Raw genomic sequence first — 22,204 nt, 5'->3', positions numbered from 1 at the left:
TTTTCAACTTCTGTATAATATTTATTCGTTTCCATTTTTAACTATTTTAATTTTGAAATGTGAACTATGACAATTTTTTATGTTTAAATAAAAGAAATTGTGTTATTCTATGGTGCTTTTTTTAAGTGGAAGGAATTGAATAATTTTTAATAAAAATGTCTGAAAAGGCTAGTAGCAGCGGCATGCAGCCGATAGTGAAAATTGGTCACTATACTTTAGGAGCTACCCTTGGGGTAGGCACATTCGGTAAAGTCAAAATCGGGGAACACCAGTTGACCAAGCACAAAGTGGCTGTAAAGATTTTGAACAGACAAAAAATCAAATCTCTGGACGTGGTAGGCAAGATTAGACGTGAAATCCAAAATCTGAAACTGTTTAGACACCCGCACATCATAAAATTGTACCAGGTATGCATTTTTTATTATGACCTTGAAGTTGTTTATGATGAGGTAATAACACTTGGGTTGGCAATCTTGGCTTTTGCATTATAATAATATAATATTAATAATATACACACTCTTAGCCGTACACTAGGGAATCCCTGTATCACGTGTGCCATAGACACATACATAGACAACCACAGATTACACCCAAACTAGACTGTAGACCATACAAATATTTAGCCTGGCCCAGGAATCGAACCTGGGACCTATGCATGGCAGCCCAGACTGGTAACCATATAGCCACCAGGCATTCTACAAGTGCTTGTATTTCTCAGATGGATTACACAATATACAAGAGAAGTCCACCTGAAAATGTGTTGATGAAATGACATAGGCCTCTCCCAATGTACGCCTTTTTGCTGGGCCAATAGCCTTTTGGAGATCATCACTCTATATAGCCAGAGAGCATTCTACACTATGTTTTATAATATGTTATCTACTAATTACTTAATTATACAAATTAAACACTCTTCTTGTAAGTGTACTGAGACATAAAAACATTCATTCACAAGCAGAACTCTGCATCCACCTAACAACTACTTAGGCAATACAATGCTGAGTTGCCTAAACCAGCCTGTTATAGTATACTACACCATTAGATAGCTTATTCATGTCTTAAACTCTCTTATATATTATTACCTTATTCTTAATTTTCTTAAATAACATTTTACATCAACTTATACCTCACTTATTAATAGGTTACCACTTTAAATAAGACATGTACCATATTTCAGGTCATATCAACTCCCACAGATATATTCATGATAATGGAATATGTATCAGGAGGAGAATTATTTGACTACATAGTAAAACGAGGAAAACTTCATGAACATGAAGCACGTCGGTTCTTCCAACAAATTATATCTGGAGTAGACTATTGCCACCGTCACATGATTGTGCATAGAGACTTGAAACCAGAAAATCTATTATTAGACCATAATATGCATGTAAAGATTGCTGACTTTGGTTTGTCTAACATGATGATGGACGGAGAATTTTTGAGGACGTCCTGTGGCTCACCCAATTATGCTGCGCCAGAGGTGAGTATACAAAACTGGCAGAGCTGAGATATGCCGTACTTGATGGAAATAACCATTAAGGGTTTAATTAATATAAAAGGTCAATTTCAATTAGGGAACCTGATTAATTGTTGTATTCAGTTTCATGTGAAAAGACAGCTAAAACTCTGTACTCCTATGTGACATCCTGCCTCTCATTCTGAGGTTGACACTTTTTAAAAGAGTATTAAGGTGGTTTTCCACTGGTGAGGCGAGACGGGAATACAAACCTCGTCGATCTATTTCCACCAAAAATTGCCAAATTTCCACCAAAAATGACCCATCGCTACCTCGTGCGAACTCGCGCTGTATTTGTGACTAGCGATGATTCAGTGCTGTTCAGTTCGTCTAGCGATAAACACATGACTGAAGTAACATGTCCCAAAAATCATTATTTTTAAACATGTTTAGAATCAGATCTTTTGCACCCAACAATTTCGCGATTGATATTAAAGGCTATCGCGAGCTCGCGCGAGAAATTGAGTTTCCGTTGCAGAGTATAATAAATACTCTATGTGTGCAGCAATACGGTTCAATATTACATTAACAAATATTTCATTTTGCGAATCACCCATACTCGTCAATCTAGACCATTTCCACCGTTGATGCGCTAGGAGAACATAAAATTTACCATACAAATTTCAATTCTCGTCTCGCCTCGTTTCGCCTCGCCGATGGAAAAGTTACATTAACTTTAGTTATTGTTAAGGTGAACACAGATAAAACAATCCAGATTGATTGCCATTACAAGACCGACATTGGCGCCTGAGTATTACAGGTGTAACATAGGATGAACATTTACATAAAATATAATTATGTACATGGTAATAATACAAACAAAATGCTTTATTGACATAAATAATAATAATAAACAAAATAATATGACATAAACTTGATCTGTCTAAATAAAAACAATTATGGAATAATTTTTATGGTAGTTGTGCAAGGTAATATGTAACTAATTCTCATAAAGTATGACAAAGGAATCTTTTGAAAATTGTAAATTTTTCTAGGTCATATCAGGTAAACTGTATGCCGGTCCAGAAGTAGATGTGTGGTCATGCGGAGTCATCCTTTACGCATTACTCTGTGGTACATTGCCATTTGATGATGAACATGTTCCCACATTGTTCAGAAAGATAAAATCTGGCATATTCCCTATACCAGAATATTTGAACAAGAGCGTAGTGAGTTTGCTGTGCATGATGTTACAAGTGGACCCAATGAAGAGAGCTACAATTGAAGATGTAAAGAAACATGAATGGTTCCAAAAGGACCTGCCTGGATATTTATTTCCTTCACCTGTTGAACAGGTATTTTTTTTTTTAATTGTTGAGGTTTGATGCTGTATTTTGCAAAACATATTTACTGCACTGAACCTGAAGCATCGTAACTCATCAGCATTCTAGTTGTGAACTACAACTAACAACTTACCAGTGACTGTTAAACTTTTAAGTACATTAGAACCAATTGCACGACAAGCGCCATCTGCGCGTATACGCGCCGCAGACGCGCTGTAGCTGCGCGTATGTATCGCGCATTTTTCAACTACATGAAATTTTAAGTGTAAACTCCAGTGGAGTATATAAGCTTCTTGCTTGCAACGCGACGATTCACTATAGTTTGGTAAATTTATTATGTTTTGTAAAAAGTCATGGGACAAAAGTTGTTGTTTATGACGTTAGTAATATAGTTGTTAGTATTTTAAAAATAAACCTTTATGCGTATTTTGATTATATTGCCAGGACAGCAGCGTAATAGACACAGAAGCAATAGCAGAAGTGTGCGATAAGTTCGGCGTAAAAGAACACGAGGTACACAACGCGTTGCTAAGCGGTGATCCACACGATCAGCTGGCGATCGCATACCATTTGATCATTGATAATAAACGAATCGCTGACGAAGCCGCTAAAGCCGAAATCAAAGACTTCTACGTTGCTAGTAAGTATTTAATTGAATTAGTGATTGGCAAAAGAAGCTCGAAAGTAGAATTAATGCAGTAAAAGTAAGAGGTTTGAGAAATATGGCTGGAGTGAATCTGGACCCCGATTCAGAACTCTTCGATATTTTAACCGAATCGTTCTCGAATCGAAGGGCGCTTTCCGAGCTATTTTCGATTTTCGATTCGAGTTAAACGTTCAATGCGAATTCGGATACGATACCGTTATCCAACAGCCTTTACGGAGTTAGTCGGTGAAATAGATTATAAGAAAAATGAAAATCCTTTTATGTACATTTTTAAAACATTAAAAGCCTAAAATATAGGAATTACATTACTTTTGCATTAAAATATTTATTTTAATAATAAAATTGAACAAAATCCAGACTTTATTTAAAATAATAAGAGATTTTAAACAATAAGATGTTACTTTCGTTCGATAGCTGTGTTCTGAATAACGTTTGTAGCCTTTCGAGTAATCGTACGGGTGTGACGTCATTTCGGTTTCGTCATAAGACGTTCGATTCGGGTGTTGTGAATAAAAATGAAAAGAAATCGATTATCAAATCGAAACGGTCGACAACTGAGTTATTGTAAGGTTTGGAATCGACCCCCAGATGGATAAACAACGGAATAGTGTGATAAAAGAGCGTTTCGGCGTGGAACATAAGATCTTTGAGGAAAATTTGTGGAATAAAGTTGAGTGGTAGAGTGAATTATTGTATTAATAATACGTGAAAGATGTGGCTTCATTGAGGATGTAGTGACTAGAATAGAGAAAGGAATGTTGAGGCGGTTTAGGCATGTAGAGCGGATGGATGTATGAAGAATTTTTAAACAGATTTATTATGCGAATGTGGATGGAAGGGTTTTAAGAGAAGGACTTACATTGACAAGATCAGTGATGTCCTTAAGAAGACTGGGATCCGAAGTGACAAGATTAAAAGAAGTTGTATGAAAAAGGTAGTTGATGTATGTGAGACTCGAGAGTTGTCAGGATAAAGTGGCGTGCCGTGGTGCCTGGGTAGGCAGGGACTATGGGACTAGGGCGTGAGCTTATGTATGAATTTGTTCTACATCGAATTTGGCAAGACTATAGTTATGGTTCTTGCAGTGAACTTTACACTGACCGTGAGCTAACCACGATTGGTATTACGACAGGCAACTCGCCGCCTACAGTATGTGAGAGCTCAGTGTCACGACAGCACCCCGAGCGCATCGCACCCCTCCGCGACAACACCTCTCCCGCAGCCGCGCCGCCGCTCGACAAGCAGCGCGGCACACCAGTCAAAAGGTACAACATACATAGAAACTAAAACCGTGTGACTTTAGGATGCTAAGGTATCGTCATCAGGTCGGCAGATTCCACGAAAACCCGTGAGGTATTAAACACCCGGAAACACACGGGACGAACAAGTCGTGCGCCTGATGGTAAGATACACGACTGTCCATGACAGTTGCAGTACCATTCAGCTCTTTAAATCGCACTGCCACTGCGCCCGTCAACCTGAGACATAAGTTGACAAGTCCCATGTGCCTGTAATTTTGGTGCACATGTTTAGTGCAACTCTAAAGGCAATCTGTTGATAACGACCAATATTGCCGACCTCGGTAACCCAACGGTCTACACTATGAGCGCTGGATGCTAAAGTCCCGGGTTCAATTCCCGATAGGACCAATTTGGGAAATGAACTTTTGTAATTTTTTTAATAATAACGCAAACACTCAAAATAGCCCCGCACTAGGGAAACCCTGTGTCGCGAATGCAATGGACACGTATAGACAGCCACAAATTACACCGAAACTCACGACAGAAATAAACGTAGGCCATGCAAATATTTCTCCCGGCCCGGTTATCGAACCACCTGCGACCTCTGTGTGGCAGTCTGGCACGGTAACCGTTCCGAAGTTGGTTCAGGGAGTCTACTCCCGTTCTCTGTCTGTCCGACAATGTCTTTTGGTTTACTGGAAGACGTCGGTTCGAATCCGGCCGAATAGAAGGAATTTTTTCTAAGTGTTCCACCTTTGTGTTAATAATTATAACAAACTTTATAAATTATATATAATTCTTATGTTCCTGATACTCATTTACTTATTTAGTTCGTATGCCTAAAGGTGCAGCATAGAGGGTCACCATAAATTTATTTATTACCATGTATTTCAATGTATCTAATGTAACCTATGTTGACGAATAAATCGACTCCTCCTACGTAAAGTATCGTATGTCGAAATTGCCAAGTTTACAGGGGAGCGTTAAGTTTTGAATTCACTGAAATGATTATAACACGTGACTTGTGACAATTAAATTGTAAAATGATAAAAATAAATTGTGGTTGTTCATCTAACCGATATCTAGGACTGTATAATAACTCTGTATGAGTTTTGCCGAATAAAACTGAGAAATAAAGTCACGTGTTATGCTCATGTCAGTGAATTCAAAACTTTAAAACGCTCCCCTGTAAAGTTGGCAATTTCGACATACGATACTTTGCGTAGGAGGGGTCGAAATGTGTTTGAATTTGAATTGAGTTACTAACATATCTGGGATTTGCGAAACGCGATCTACAATACCCTGTAAGCGGTTTTTTAATATCTTATTTAGTTTCACTTTTATTGTTAAGCAAAAATTAGCTCAATTGCTATTTTTTAGGTGACCATAAAACTTTAGGTGCCAATATCTCAAAAGTTACCGAAATTTAAATGTGTTAGTTATGACAAGAAGGACAGGACGTCACCTCTTGCGCCAAATCACCGGCGCTACGTGCCGCAATTAGCGTTCACCTTATATCTCACATCAATAAGGTCAATTAGTGTTAATGAATTTGTAATTTCTTTTATTTCAACAAATTACTTTAATTTGATTGATTTTTTATCCTCCGACTGTGGCCTACGTGATTCGCGCAGACAGTACAGATACGAACCTAGGTCTTGACTAACAGATTTCCTTTAGGGTTGACTCGTAACACAAAAAACATAAAAAATAACAATAGAAAGTTTATTTAGAAATCCGGAAAAATAGTTTCATTTCCAATGTGTTAACAATCGCGAAAACATAACTTTTGTTACAATTATTTATTTTTTTGTTTATGTTTTTCTTTTCTTCAAACATTATTTCACTAAATTTTGACCATAAATAAATTAATTGAATGATGAATTAAATTGTATCAGCTTGACTTCACTATATTTATGCTTTTTACTGTTAATTATTGTGATCTAAATTTTTATACTGGTTTTAATATATTTCATAATTGTAATAATGAATGACATAACTTGTGTACGAGATTAATAAATTAGCTAAGTTATTATCATTGTAGTGCCCTTTCAGTGTTCATGTGCTGGAATACTATTATGTAAAGCCTCTTGTGATCGACATGAATCAAAGAATAAATTAATTATGATTATGATACAAATAACAGCCACACAAGAACCATATTTCGTATTCTTATCGAGTCCTTAGGTTTTTGCGATTGTTACATTAATTAAATTAAAAATAAGGTATTAAATTAATAACTTTAGTGTTTGTAACTATAGTGAAAAAAAATAGGGTGGTTTATTATGAATATTAGACATAACTGGTTGATGACCGTATCACCTAAGTCAACCGTGACCATGGGACCTGTAAAGGGCTCGAAACGTTGGTTTGTTTGAAAAAAAATATACGCGTTATAAATCCGGAAAAATAGTTTAATTTCCTTTCGTTTTCTAAATTTTTAAAACTTAATTTTTATAATTATTGATACAAAAATCGAAAAACACAAAGAAAAATTTCATCGATCTGAATGACGAGTTCAACCTGAAATCTGCTACTATTCCGGGGCCATTAACCAACTTCTCGTGTGGAATAAAGCGACAGACATACAAACAATATTTGTATTGCAAAAACGAGCGATTCGTTCTGTGTACCGTTTAGGTTCTCGGGTTTCTCTCAGAGAAAAGTTTAAGGAGACTGGTATCATGACTGTGGTATCACAGTACATTTACTTAAATATATGTAAAAATATACATAATTTCATTAAGAAAAGAATTATCCAGAATATTAGCCTCAGGGTTAAGTCCCAACTCATGGTGCCACGATTTCGCTTAATAGATTGATTAACGGCTCTTTTATGGAGAAATGTACACATTTTTTAAATAAGATTCCGGAGCATACATTAAGATGATCATTTCCTAAGTTTATAACCTACAATAAAAATATTTTAATTGAAAATCATATTACAAAATTGAACACTACGTGTTAGATGAATATGTATGGAAAGGCGACGTGGCTCTAGATTCCACACAAATTTGATTCAAAGCGTATTGCATTTAAGTTTATATTTGGTTTTTTTTTTTCAAACTAACCTAATAACCTAACAAACACGCGATTTAGAATTAAAAAATCGTTCGATTTTCCATATATCGCACTGTTAATACAATAGTGTATTAAATCAAAAGTGCAATTTTTCAGAATCGATGAAAAGCGAATACTCACTTCCCGTGAAAGAACATTAAAATTTATTTATAAGGTAAAGTTTATTACTGACATCTAAACAATTTCCTATTGGCCCAATGTTTTTAAAAATAAAAGAGAAGAAATAATTTCATATTTTTGAGTAAGGACTGTTTTTTTTGGCCAGAACTAGCACACATAAAGTTTGTCTCATTTTGAGTTAAGTAGATATTTTTTAATTCTTTCTTACAACATTCTATCGATGGTTTTATTGACGTGTAGAGAATCAAATTTTGTTGCAGCAATGATTTAATCCTGAAATTCACATATTTTGAGTTACAACACTGTTGTAATATTAGTGCGATATGTAACAATCGCGAAAAGCTAAGAACGCAATATGAGACTTACTTTTTATATTTCCGTCAAGATTTTGATTTATCTGAAACACATCGAAAACAAAGCTATTAAAACTTTTTTTGTCACGCATAGTGCCCATTAAACGAAATCGCTGAATACATTTAACTACATTATCTAGACCGCATTAATAAAATGAATGCCTGTAGTGAAAAGTTGCCGCCGTAAACTTGCCTGCTTATCGATATTTTACAGAATATATCACGGAGAGTGTGCGATGGAATTACACGATTTAATTCCGCCTTCCCCTTTCCATCATCGGGGGACTAGACGTGGGCTGGGATTCCACCGCTATGTTGTAGATATTCCCAGGATTCGCTCCAAGCTTTACGCTTCCACATTTATATGACGAACAGCTATGGAGTGGAATTCCCTGCCTGCAGATTTTTTCTCTGAACGTTATAACTCGGGCCTTTTCAAGGCGAGAGTGAATAGGCATTATTTAGGTGTGAGGCTCTATCGTTGACCTCATCGCCACTTTCCATCAGGTGAGACGGAAATCACTTATATTTTATTTAAAAAATTGCTGACAAATATTTTATAAAAAATACACCGTTATAATAAACCTAAAGAACAAACATAGCACAATATGAAAGCGGACAACTTTTAAGAAAATATTTCAATTTAACCATTATTTAAATACAGAAAAATATAATTATGTATATTTATATAAAGTTTTTCAAGTCCCTAAAATTAAGTTGAAATGTAACAAAAATGAATTGCCGTACAAACGGCATTACAAGTCAGTGAAGAGTAAACAAAGTAAACAATGTGCACTTGCCACTTGTGAGAATTTAACATATTGATTAACTATTGTTCATAGTCCATACTTTTACAGTTTATATTTAGGAAGTGATTAAACAGAGAAAGAAAAATCAATACGCGGACCGTGAATACGGTGACGCTTACCTACGTATACCGTCATGTGGTGTGTTTATTTAAGAAACGAAGAACAAATTACACATATTACAATCTTCAGATTTTATTTCACGATTCAAAAATACAAATTATTATTTCATAGAAATATTAATTCAACGATAGTTTTTATTATACAAATCGACTCATCCGAAGAACAGAGTCCGATGTGATTATACAGTGAAACGAGGATAAATACATAATCTCGATATTGACTGCGTTGACTGCCTCCGTGGCCGAACGGTTACCATGCCGGACTGCCACGCAGAGGTCCCAGGTTCGATTCCCGGGCCGGGAAAAATATTTATATGGCCTACATTTATTTCTCTCGTGAGTTTGGGTGTAATTTGTGGTTGTCTATGTGTGTGTGTCCATAGCACCCGCGACACAGGGTTTCCCTAGTGCGGGGCTATGTTGAGTGTGTGCGTTATTATTATTATTGTATTTATTTTAAACTCTCGCCTCTCCCAAGGCCTAAAAGATTATTATTATTATTGAAAATAAGGCCTATCTGTAGGAATTTCAGAATTTTAAGTTATTTCGTTTCGGAAATGTAAAATCGAACAACGGTCGAAATGTTTCTAAGTAAATTGTAGATACTTTTTCTGATTATTGACCGATTTGTGTAAAAAATATTATTTGATTTTCAGAGCAAAATGGCACTTAGGCATTCGATCACAAAGCAAGCCAAATGACATAATGCTGGAAGTGTTCCGAGCGATGAAGGCTCTCGACTATGAATGGAAAGTCATCAACCCGTACCACGTAAGGTAAGTCGTGCGATTTATTTGAGCACACGGTGGGAAAAACAAGGGAAGATAAAGCTACAGAGCCACCAACTTATCGGTGATTTTTTTTCCAATATCAAAGCATGAGGTTGGTGTCGCTAGTACCTACAGTTGTGAGGATGCTATTTTTAATCGTTATCCCACCTTTTTACCACTGTTTTCTCTGGTACCTGATCACCTACTTTGAAATTTTGAATCGTCTTGAATTCCTTTTTTTCTTCGACACTTATTTTTCTTCTTTCCATCGCCACTCTCTGCTAAATTTCCAAATCGAGCTCACGTGCTCGACTTCACATAAAATTCTAACCAGTTAAATAATGTAACCGAACTGCTTGTAAAGCCCAGTATTTCTAGAAATTACAAGCCCTTTTGGGGTAATTTCCTTTTTACCATAACCCGTATATAATATAAGTAGGGAGTGTTTTATATCATTGTGCCAGTTTTTATATCATTATTTTGTTACAGCCTTTACGCCTTTACCTGTCCTTTTTCCCTTCCTGTATTATTTTTTTATTTCTACAATAAAATTATCTTATCCGTGTATTTAATTACTCGAGGCCCGCGTTACACAGTATGCCAGAGACTGATTTATTATATTATTATTATGTATTTGTTAAGCATTGGCAATTGCGCCATCAGGTTGGACAGGCAACAAATAATTAAGAAATTCAATACGTAATAATAAACTAAAAATCAATTTGTACGAAAACTGTAACAACAAAAACCCGCCATTTTTTTCCTGACGTTTTTCTATATGGTAATATTTTGCATTTTTTTAAAATATATAAGTTGGTGGCTCTGGATATGTATGTAATGCCATAGATAACTGCCTGCGTAGCCGAACGGTTGCCATGCTGGTCTGCCACGCAGATATCTCAGATTCGATTCCTGGACCGGGAGAAATATTTGTATAGCCTACATTTATTTCTTTTGTGAGTTTGGGTGTAATTTATAATTGCCTACGTGTATGTCAATGATATGTGTACGGTATTGTTATTAGAGCTCCTTGTGAAAGAGTTCGTCCAGGGTAGTGCTGCCACCTTACCTGTTACAGGCACATGGGTCTTATCAACTTGTGTCTCAGGGTGACTGGCGCAGTGTTATGGACAGGCGTGTAGCTTAGCATCAGGAGCACGACTTGTTCGTCCCGTCACTTGATATTATAAAAAAAATATTACTATTGATGAACGAAAAAAATGAAATGTAAGATATAAAGTTGAGCGCGCTGTTAACTGTACACAAAACTTTTCAGGGTGCGAACACTAAACAAAATGACAGGCAAGTACGTGAAAATGTCGCTGCAACTTTACCAAGTGGATTATAAATCCTATCTTCTAGACTTTAAGTCTTTATCTGGGGAGAAGGAAGATACGGAGGACGACGCGACGTCCCCACTCGCCCCCCCTCCACCGATGGCCCCCCCAGCAGCGGCTCCACCGCAGCCGCAAGGGCATCATACTATGGAGTTCTTCGAGATGTGCGCGGCTTTGATAATACAACTTGCACGGTAAAAGTGAATGATTAAACATACAAGGCAGTAGCGGATTTGCCCTAAGGCCCAGTAGACCCAAGACTTGGGCGGTCAATCGTAACGAAAAATTCACTGACGGTAACAAAAAATAACTCATACCATTGACCTACAAAATACTTATATATTCTAAAGGCTCACGCACCCTATGGCTGGTCGCACTGCACCGCATAATAATGTTCCTTAATCACTTTCATACATTTTATGTATAAAATATAGATATTTTACATATCTATAATGTAATGTATAATCACTATATCACTACATATTATCACTACCGCGTCTGCTGTTATAGCTAACTAAATTTCTGACTCGAATTCGATAAAAGTTGGCAATAAATTCTTTATGTCGTCTACCAGTATGTGATGAGTGCTGAGAAAGGGGTGACTGGTACTGACTACATAGCTGGGGCCTAGGGCGGCTAAAACTGCAAATCCGCCACTGATACAAAGTGGAATAGTTATGTGTGCCCAGGCGATTATTCCGTAAATATAAGCGATATGAAAAACCTTTAAGCCGATGTCGAAAGTACGTTACTTGATAAGTAAAACGACATTAAAGATCCAAAATTTTTAAGTTAAACGCTGCCTACATACATTACATACATACATTTAATATGACATTCGTTTAACCACGGAACAGAACTCAACTCGATACAAGACAGCGTAGTCGGTTTTTTTTAAAATAATGTATTTATTAATAATGCAGTCATTCATAGATGGCGCTACGGCTAAAAAGTCATTGAAAACCAAATAGAAAGATCCGACAAACAAGCACATGGAAAAATTCGTAAGGTCCGCTGCCGCTGGTTCGTTCCGTGGCTTAGTTGGCATGGCGTCTGACAGTTTGCTTGAAGACGCTAGTTCGAATCCAGCCGGATCGAAGGAATTTTTCCTTAGTGTTCGATCTTTGTATTAATAATTATTCAAATATTGATCAAGAGCTACAATTATTTTCTTAATTTCGAAAAATATTCGTGTCAATAGATGGCGTTGTGTGTTACAAACTAATTTATAAATTAACGCTTCCTAATACGGGTAGATGGCGTTAATCCTAAACAAAATAAAAGAATAGCTGGCACTATCCATAAAAATGTGTGTAATAAGCGCCATCTAGTTGATTTGTTTGTTATCACTATAAATTAGAGTTACACTCTTAGGGTCGTATTCCAGAACTCTACTCAATACTCAAGTCAGGACTTGAGTATTGCAGTGAGCACTGAAAATCATACTCATCAAGCCCTTGCCATTAGGGTCGTATTTCCAGTGCTTGAAATCATACTCAAGTCTGCTCAAGTCCTGACTTGAGCATTGAGTAGAGTTCTGGAATACGACCCTTAGAGGAATGAATTGATATCCACGGCCATTTACATATAAAAACCACTTCCAGGCTTTTGATCAGCGCCACCTAGATATAAGACGGTAATTTGACCTTTTTCAGAGCTATGAACTGTAGTTATGGAGTCAGTCCTCTAGAGTTATTGGTTCATTGTTTAACGTTAAAATGTTGTATATTTCTATTTTTATTTCAAAAAGGGTTATCAATAATCTGAAAATGTATATAGAAGATAATTTGGATTTAATGAGTACAGAGTACTAAAAAAACTGACCTCAAAAGTCACTCATCCCCTAATTTAACAGCCTTAGAGGTGGAATATTTTCTTCAAATTTAAATGGAACCACTTCTGAGGTACCCTCTTTCCAACAAAAAAAGAATCATTAAAATCTGTTCACAAGTCGGAGTTATCGCGTAACATAGATACAAAAAAAACATACAGTCGAATTGAGAACCTCCTCCTTTTTTAGAAGTCGGTAAAAAAGGTTATCTTATATTTACGAAATAATCTATTACACCCTGTATAGCGAACGGTTACTAGGTATTCGCTGAAGTGTTGGCAATTGTTGGATAATAAAAACATCCTATTTCGATAAGAAAAGTCTTGTCCTCTCATTATGAGATAAATTACTTGCAATATATAAGGGAATACTTATTTAATTGACGTGTTAAAGTACAAAGACTCTATTAGCTAAAATGCTTGCAGCGAAGAATCAAGAAAGGAGTTAAAGATCTTCTACTTAAATCATTATAACTTTTTTATTTAATAAAAAACCGACCTCAAAAGCTTGTGGAATTACAACTGTTTTATTGAAATCGATTAACGGAAAGTGGGTGAAATCCAATAAACCGGGTTTTATCCCCTAATTTACCAACCACCCTTATAGGTGAAATATTTTCTTCAAATTTAAATGGGACCAGTACTGAGATACCCTTACCGTTTTTTGCAGTCGGTTAAAAAGGAAATTAGGGCACAGCAAAAAATATCTTCTATTGCCCCAAAAAACAAAAGACGGTTGCGCGTCTCCCGGAAAATGCTCACATCGTCTCGGGAATTCCAGCAACTTCCCGTATCGGCCGTTTCCTCATGCTCCTACTAGGTGCTACTACTGGTAGGAGTACGAGGACCAATATGTCCTTATGGTCTGTCGTGATGTCGTATCTAATAAGTACACTGAACTAGAATAAAAAAATATAAGAATAAAAAGTCAAAAATATCTTTATTTCGTAGGTAAGAAGAAAATTACACTTGAAATCATCACTTTGCGCTCTTTCGTAAGGCAGATTCCCCTGAGAAGAATTATCAAGAAACTCTAGGGTTGCTCTTTAAAATTAATATAATAATTTAAATGTACATACAGAAACACCTGAAAGAGGTAAACCGATCACTACCATGGATTTTTGTCATTCAGGTACCTACGCAGAATTGTATAATAACCTTTAGTATAAAGTTTTTCTTTTACTATAGTTTTAAGCCTCGTAATTAGCAAAGACTGAAAATCAACCGGAATCTTATTATATACGTAATTAGAAGCGTACATACGAGTACTACAATATCAATTACATATGACATATTTATCCTTATCCTACCAGTAGGAGCGCCCAGCAGGAGCATGAGGAAACGGCCCCCGTATCTAGTCTGTTTGTTACACAATTGATTTAAAATTCACATCCATTTAAATCTCCAGTAATCCAAATTGGGCATCGCAGTTGCAATGTAACTAAAATACCTGTATGGCTATAAAAAGTTGTATAAAGCAAGTGGTACAACGTCCCTTAAATTATTGTTTAGTAAACTTTAATAACATAAATGCAAATAACTGTATACAGTTATAACGTTATATTAACTAATTTTAGACTAAGGACATAAAAAATTGTTACTAGAACAAAAGAAAAAACAAAAGCAATAATAATAACCTGCTTACTAATTAAGCAGAACAAAAAATAAAAATATAACTATAAATACAAAGATCGAACACGATGATTCCAAAGACTTGACCTGCTCCGTGAGCGAAGGGTATGCTGGTCTGCCACACACAGGTCCCGCGTTCGATTCCCGGGCCGGGAGAAATATTTGTATACATGCCTACATTTATTTCTCTCGTGAGTTTGGGTGTAATTTGCGATTTATGTCTGTGCCCATGGCAGCCGTGATACAGAATTTTCCTTTTACGGGGCTATGAGTGTGTGAGAGTGTGCGTTGTATGTACACCTATAAATAAAAGGTATAATAAAAACGTCGGGACTATCCCGCATAGGAAATAAGTTTTTTATTAAACAAAAATTTTGAAAACTAACGATAAGGTCGACAATGATGCATGCACAGTTAAGAGTGGATATACCTCAGCTCTAATTCAAATTATTCCCGTACTAATACGGGGTTCATTTTGCTTGGATCGAGCAGCAGAGACACTGGCTTTATTTATTTTTAGAATTTATTTTTTTACAACAGAATTAAAGCCGTTTGAAAATATATCGTATACCATACTTGTTCTATTTAGTTCGGTTGATATAAAAAAAAATCATTGGTATATGTAAAGTACCTATTGAAGACATCGGTTTCCTTGTAAAATTTCGAGGTAAGTTTGAGTTTATTTTTTGTATCGTGAAAATTTTTAGGAATTGAGAGAATTTTACTATTATATTTTTTCCAAGTGATTAATTCAACACTTTCACTATTGTGCGGAGTAAACCAAACCCATTTGTGGTTGTATCGGCTCTTAAAGCACTTAAAAAGCCTTAAAAAGTTTGCTGGTGCTAGAAAAGCTTTTCGCACATTATTTTTTTGAACAAACTTTCTTTTTACTTATTTTGTTTGTATGACCACCTATTTAAACCTAGTTTAGTGACTGTTAGGTCTCACGCAGTTACTAACAAGGCACAGTCTAACGTAATTACAAAATAATTAATTTAATAGTGCGTTTCTTCAGGGATATGAGTGTGGGCGTTATTATTATTATTGAGTCTGTGCCAAACCAGGGCCACCGCTCTATTAACTGAGTTACAGATCGACTAAGCAGGCCTAAGGTATCTCTCTAAGAGTCGTATTCTAGAACTCTACTCAATGCTCAAGTCAGGATTACACTGGAAACACAAGCACTGGAAATACGACCCTAATGTCAGGGACTTGAGTATGATTTCGAGTGCTATAAACCATACTCAAATCCTGACTTGAGCATTGAGTAAAGTTCTAGAATACGAACCTAAGGCTGCTAACAGACTAATAATAATAATAACGCACCCACTCAATATAGCCCCGCACTAGGGAAACCTTGTGTCGGTGCCATGAACACGCCCATAGACATCCACAAATTAAAAAAATAAATGTAGGCCATACGTCTCTCCCGGCCCAGGAATCGAAACTGGGACCTCTGCGTGGCAGTCCGGCATGGTAACCGTTCGGCCACGGAGGTAGTTTATTGATTGACTGCAAGCAGTTAATCAATAAACTACCAAACAACATGTTGACTGCAAACATGCAGTCAACATGTTAGCAGCCTTAGTGTCTGTTACTGATCTTTTGTATTGGGTTTATCATGGGTTTTTTCGGCTTTTATCGCCGTAAAAGATCTTTGTATTAATAATTATAACAAGCTAGTGGGGTAATTTCACAAAAAATAAAATGAATATAATTTGATATTCAATAAAAATCAAAACATAAATTATACAATATTAATAATGTCTTCAAAATAATTCTCACCGTGTTTTCTAACTACATTATAATGCAATTAAGATAACTTAAATTGTAACGTATTATTAGGTTGTTACGTTAAATGATTATAAAGATTTTTTTGCAAAGACAATCTGCAAAAGCGCGTTCGCTGTTCCCAGAGATATACCAACCCGTGTTGAAATTCATACGTGACATCTAAGTCAACAGAAACAACAAAAACATTCACATGAATAAACTTTTGGGACTTTTTCTCTCCCAGAAGGACCGTCAACAAAACTTTTTAGACATTTTATTCCCACAACTCCCAAGTGTACGTTCGTTACGGGACTTTCTGAGGGAATTAGTCCCAGAATTCCAATATAATGTGACAACAAACACAGAAAAGATGGGTCAACTGGTTACAGCAAACGATCCTAAGCCTTTATAAAGCTTTATTCATAGCGCAAAATTATGTAATGTTAAATTAAACTGATAAATACAGTATTAAAATAAAATGCATGATTATACAAAGCTAATTGTTATTTTAGTCGTTACAAATAGATGTTATATAATAAATGTAACATTTTATGTACTTTGTCATTGAATTTTTTTATAAATTCAGAAATGTTTATGTCACTTTAGACCTAGTCCAGCGTAAAGACTAAATAACGCCATGTAGCGCTATGTCAATGTTACCAGTTATTTTTAAATATCCAAAACATCTTACCATAAAATTCTTAAGATTTTATTTTATTTGTCACATTAATTAACCCTTCGTGTGGAAAATTCCCATTCCGGGCCGTCAGGCGAATACCTTCATCTGGCGCCGCCATTTTGCAAAATTAGGTACATCTGACAGGGACTCCAGAAGGGCACTTGAACTGACTGAAACTGAGAAAAATAGCGGCGCCAGACGATTAATTATTGCACGAAAATAAAAACTACTTCCCAAGAAATTTGTTGTTAACAGTCGTCGTAATTATTTTCCTACTAAGTTGGTTACACTACATTAAAACCGACTTTCTGCGCTACATAGCGCAATCCGCTATACGAGGTCTTAAGAATTAGTAATTAATTCCGTATTTTCATATTATTGTATACAACTTTTATCAAATGTGCTCCAAAGGAATCTGTTTCTTGTTAAAGAAATATTGTTTTATTTTTCTGACAGTATCACCAAAGAGTATATAAAACAAGCTTGAAGTGCCTTTAAAATGTGTACATAGCTATATTACTGATTTGTATATTAATGTGTAAAGATATTATGACGTTTTTAATATCATTAAAATGGTGGAATTGAGAAATTGAAAGTTGAAAAAAAAATATGTAGCATGTTCTCTGGAACAAAAGTCTTAAAATTAAATAAAGATTTTAAAAGAAAGTACTGAATGAATCTTATTGGGAATAATGGGATTATTTATGTATATTATTATATATATGAATAATCCCATTTATTAATTAATTAGTTATTCATTTAAAAACGAGAAATTTATTAGATCCATTCAGTAACTTTTTGAACTGTCAAATCGTGTTTTCTCAATTCCATCAATTTTGAATTATTTCATGTGCGATATTTCATAATAATGGTATTTTGTGGCAAAAGTATTGGGCGACGGAACAGAACAATACGGTTTATCACAATAGTTCCAAGTGCACAGGACTGCACAGACCGTAAATAAGCCACCTTAAGCAATATGTGACGGTGCAAAATCATTTTCTATCCACCGAATGTGGATAGAAAATAATTTTGCACCGAATCAAACGTGATTCAGCGAACTCAGTCTTGTTCTTACGCGGTAAATTCGACGTAAGACTGGGAGCTTAATTAATTTCAATATTAATGAAACATTAACTGGTAATTGCATCTAGTTCCAACATATACCGTGGAGAATGTTATGGAATTTTTTCTTTCAGATAGTTCTGTTAATAGGACTTTTGCAACTTTATACAATCAATATATAAATTTTATTCGACTGTACACAGTAAAAATACCAGAAGCTGGTTCTAAATATAACGTGAAATCTGTAAGGAAAAGTCATAGAAGTCACAACGCAGTCCATCCAGGGGCACCTTTACGCGACCTATAAACCGCACTCGTTTCACGGCCAATATATTCGTAAAACTGCCAACAATAGTGAAATCAAAAGCTTATCTAAAAAAAGAAGTAGAAATATAATTATTGTTTTAGTTGTCAAGTTATATGTAAGATAGTAAGTTTGGGAAGAGTTATTTATTAATTTTGCAGAAAAATATTGTGTTGTAATAGCGAAGTGTACGTGTATTGATTCCAGAAAGTTTGTAACTTCTACAAATTTTACTCAAGTGTACACTCGTCAACAAAAGTGCTTGTTCTAACGGTTATATTTAAGGACGTAGTTACACGAACTGCATTCCGATTGCGATAGCATCGCCACTAATCACAACTCTAAACACGTCTGTCAGTTGATGTGTATCCTAATAGGCAATCGTGTTCCTAACTGCCATTTTGAAGCTGCGAAGCAATCTGAATGCACCGCATATGACTACGCTCTAAAATAGTATTAGAATGTTTACTTTTAATATAAATGGTGTTTGTAACTTTTGTTGCTAAATGTGCAATTGAGCATTATTTTATTTTAAAATGACTACAATTTTCTATTACACTCTATTTTTCTCCAATGCTTTTTATGTAAATAACATCATTTTGTAGATTATTTTTGTTACATAGTATATAAATAATATAATTTAAATACAATCATGTACAAACGTGTACAGGTTGAAATAGTGTGGATTGTGTAGTGGTTCTTCGATTAAATTCAAGTTGGTCTCTTAGTGGTATTTTGAAGTTTTATTATATTTGTTTTCCCTCTATGCAGTTTTTTTAATAAGGAAGAAATCTTTATGCAAGCTCTCAAATGGTAGATGAAAAAAAGAACAAAATTGTAAGATTTTATTTTCTATTAATTTACTACATACCGTCGGGGACAGTGCAAATCCGAGTAAGTAGCATTGGTAAAAGGCTCTCACTAAACCGAATTTTACAGAGGATGGGTTTAACGTTATTACTTTGATATTTTATTGGCTACGACTTTCATTTTTGGACAGTAAGCATTTTTATTATCTATGGACTGATAAAAAGAAATGTATTTGGTCACCAAATTACAGAAATTAGAACTCTAATCCAATGCTAGTTACGTGTAATTGCACTATCCCCAATATCTCATTCAGAATCAATTTCCGAATGGAGAGTAAAGAATGGGTAGTTTATTTGGATGAATAACTCTCCTATCCTAACTGCAACTTACAACTTTTAACCAATTATAACCACTTTCTTCATGTTAGGACTTTGTTATATTCTGGTAGAACCTGTTCCGGTACCTTGTATTTAATTTTTTTTAAACCTTAGGGTCGTATTCCAGAACTCTACTCAATGCTCAAGTCAGGATTTAAGCAGACTTGAGTATGATTTCAAGCATTGGAAATACGACCTTAATGGCAAGGACTTGAGTATGATTTTCAGTGCTCACTGCAATACTCAAGTCCTGACTTGAGTATTGAGTAGAGTTCTGGAATACGACCCTCAGCCAGTAATATTGTTATTTTTAGCAATATTCACGAAAATATGTGTAATCCCATCTCACCCCTTCATTGGGGTCATAAGGGACAGCAAAGGGGAGAGTTAAGCTTTTATTAATTTTGCTAGAGTTGTCACTTTTCTATGTAGGTATTTTATGGTAGGTACTTAGAACAATAAATTTTGCTTGCTATACAGGATAAAATGATAAAAAGATTACTGTCCATTTTTTTCCTGTGCAATATACAACACATTACTGAAATAAAATAACAAAAAATAATCTAACTTTTTGCTTTTTTTAAAATGGTCTATATTTCCTAATAATGTTTAACGTGTGGTTTATTTAAAATTAGTAAATAATAATCGGTTTAAAAAGTTGACCGTGCACTGCTGCGGAAATTAATTATTAAACGCGCTAGACTGTTTTTTCAGCATAATGGACACAGACATATATCTAGATAGACGCCGCAAGTGTACGTACTTCACGTGCCCAAAGTAAGTGAAATTCACTCACTTGCCGCCGCCGCTACACTTCAGAACGCGCTCGACCGTTATCGTAGATAAACATCAGTCGAAAACGCGAAAAATACATAATTGTGCCATTATAAACTGCAAAAGCACCATAACTTTGGGTAAACGGGTAAACAGGGACGTTTCCTTCCACGGGCAAGTGATTTTGTAATCAGAAGATGCATAATTTATTTTAAAACGAATTATTTTAGTTTTGTATGAATTTCGAGAAAACAAAATGCAACCCAGTATATGCCTCATTTGTAATACATTGCGGCTTTTATTTGGTGCGATATATTTGTGATCCTTTGTTCATACGCCATGAATATAGAACGAACGCACTTTTGCATAATGCATTCAGTTTCTGTGGTACGGCCGCTTGTACATTTTTTTGGCCAAATTTAACATTTTGTGATTTATACGTTAGGCAACACTGTTCTCAATTCTGATCGATTTTGAAAACAAAGGGACGAAAATTATTGTGACCTTAAAATAGTAATATTATAAAAATATTCTATAACTCTTTTGTTATAATGTTTAGTAACGTTTCTTTTTTTTTTTCAGTTTTGTAGTATCTATAATTGCGATAATTATTGCAGCACGTTGCCTCGAATGTCCGAATATAGAGTTAGTGTCCGAGTATAGTACTATTATTTAATTATTACGTGTAATAGAAAAACATATATAATGCCAAGAATTAACAGTGCGCTGTCTTTACAAAAACCTGGAGTTGGTCATACGTATGAGTTCGTTGCTTTCGAGGAAGAACGTGGTCTAGTTTATCCCACCTAAGATGCTATCCAAATAAACGGAGTTAGATATTCGAGAAATAATAAACAAATAACAAAAATTTCACACGCGGCCATCATTAAGTGAACCTCTTCTGATTAATAAGATTTTACCATATTTTGTCAGAAGTAACATTTTCATTTGTCCTGCCATTCAACAATTTGATCAATTACCAACAGAAAACCATCTAGTAAAATTAATTAAGACAGTCGCAAGTTCATATGTATATTGAGGTGCGTTTTCATTATTTAAATAAATCGATAAGATCTTCTATTACAAAAAGATTGACTGGCTCCGTCGCCGAACGGTTACCATGCCGGACTGCCATGCAGAGGTCCTAGGTTCGATTCCCAGGCCAGAAGAAATGTGTGTATGGCGTACATTTATTTCTCTCGTGAGTTTGAGTGTAATTTGTGGTTGTCTATGTGTGTGTCCATGGCACCCGCGACACAGGGTTTCCCTAGTGCGGGGCTATGTTGAGTATGTGCGTTATTATAAAAAGAGGTTATATAATAAGCTCATTTTACTGGAAGGACAATAATTTTAATATTTGAAGTCGATTAAAAAGTAGTCTGAATTTTTTTAAAAGTAAAATAAAGGACTAAACTATCTTATTCTAGTATTTTTCTACTATATTAATTTTACAACTACTTAATAATAAATTTATTTGCCATAATAATAATACAACATGTATGTACAGTAAGTAAGTATCAGTAGATATGACCACTGGTACTTAAAAAGGAAAACCTGTGCTATAAGTTCAAGCAAACCTTCCAATGGCGTAGTAAAATTTACAATTTATTGCGTTATTTTATTTATACATTATGCAAAAATAGTAATAAGAACTAGTA

The 22,204-nt window shown here is 35.2% G+C and overlaps 1 protein-coding gene across 2 annotated transcripts; it reads left to right on the top strand.

Annotated features, from left to right (window-relative positions):
- Positions 1-155: 155 nt before the first annotated feature.
- LOC113240162 (5'-AMP-activated protein kinase catalytic subunit alpha-2) lies at positions 156-14,636 on the top strand. 2 transcript variants are annotated; one of them, XM_026477398.1, is made up of 8 exons: positions 156-407; positions 1,178-1,483; positions 2,515-2,814; positions 3,247-3,442; positions 4,602-4,734; positions 9,849-9,968; positions 11,239-11,493; positions 14,081-14,636. In XM_026477398.1, the coding sequence occupies exons 1-8, from the start codon at positions 156-158 to the stop codon at positions 14,082-14,084; spliced, it is 1,566 nt and encodes a 521-aa protein (XP_026333183.1). In that variant the 3' UTR covers positions 14,085-14,636. The 2 variants fall into 2 exon arrangements, with proteins under 2 accessions (XP_026333183.1, XP_026333182.1); XM_026477397.1 differs by lacking the exon at positions 14,081-14,636 and having other exon boundaries at positions 11,239-12,100.
- Positions 14,637-22,204: the final 7,568 nt, after the last annotated feature.

Source organism: Hyposmocoma kahamanoa, unplaced genomic scaffold (genome assembly GCF_003589595.1).
Source record: "Hyposmocoma kahamanoa isolate Upper Pololo Valley unplaced genomic scaffold, ASM358959v1 120, whole genome shotgun sequence".
Taxonomy (NCBI): Eukaryota; Metazoa; Arthropoda; class Insecta; order Lepidoptera; family Cosmopterigidae; genus Hyposmocoma; species Hyposmocoma kahamanoa.
Note: the sequence above shows the minus strand (reverse complement) of the source record. Positions and strands in the feature narration are given on the sequence as shown.

Bases quoted from the DNA above. Each gene is read 5' to 3' on its own strand.
- LOC113240162 (XM_026477398.1), top strand. From the start codon at position 156: ATGTCTGAAAAGGCTAGTAGCAGCGGCATGCAGCCGATAGTGAAAATT. The intron at 408-1,177 runs GTATGCATTTTT...ACCATATTTCAG, and splicing joins ACATCATAAAATTGTACCAG to GTCATATCAACTCCCACAGA. The intron at 9,969-11,238 runs GTAAGTCGTGCG...AAAACTTTTCAG, and splicing joins ATCAACCCGTACCACGTAAG to GGTGCGAACACTAAACAAAA.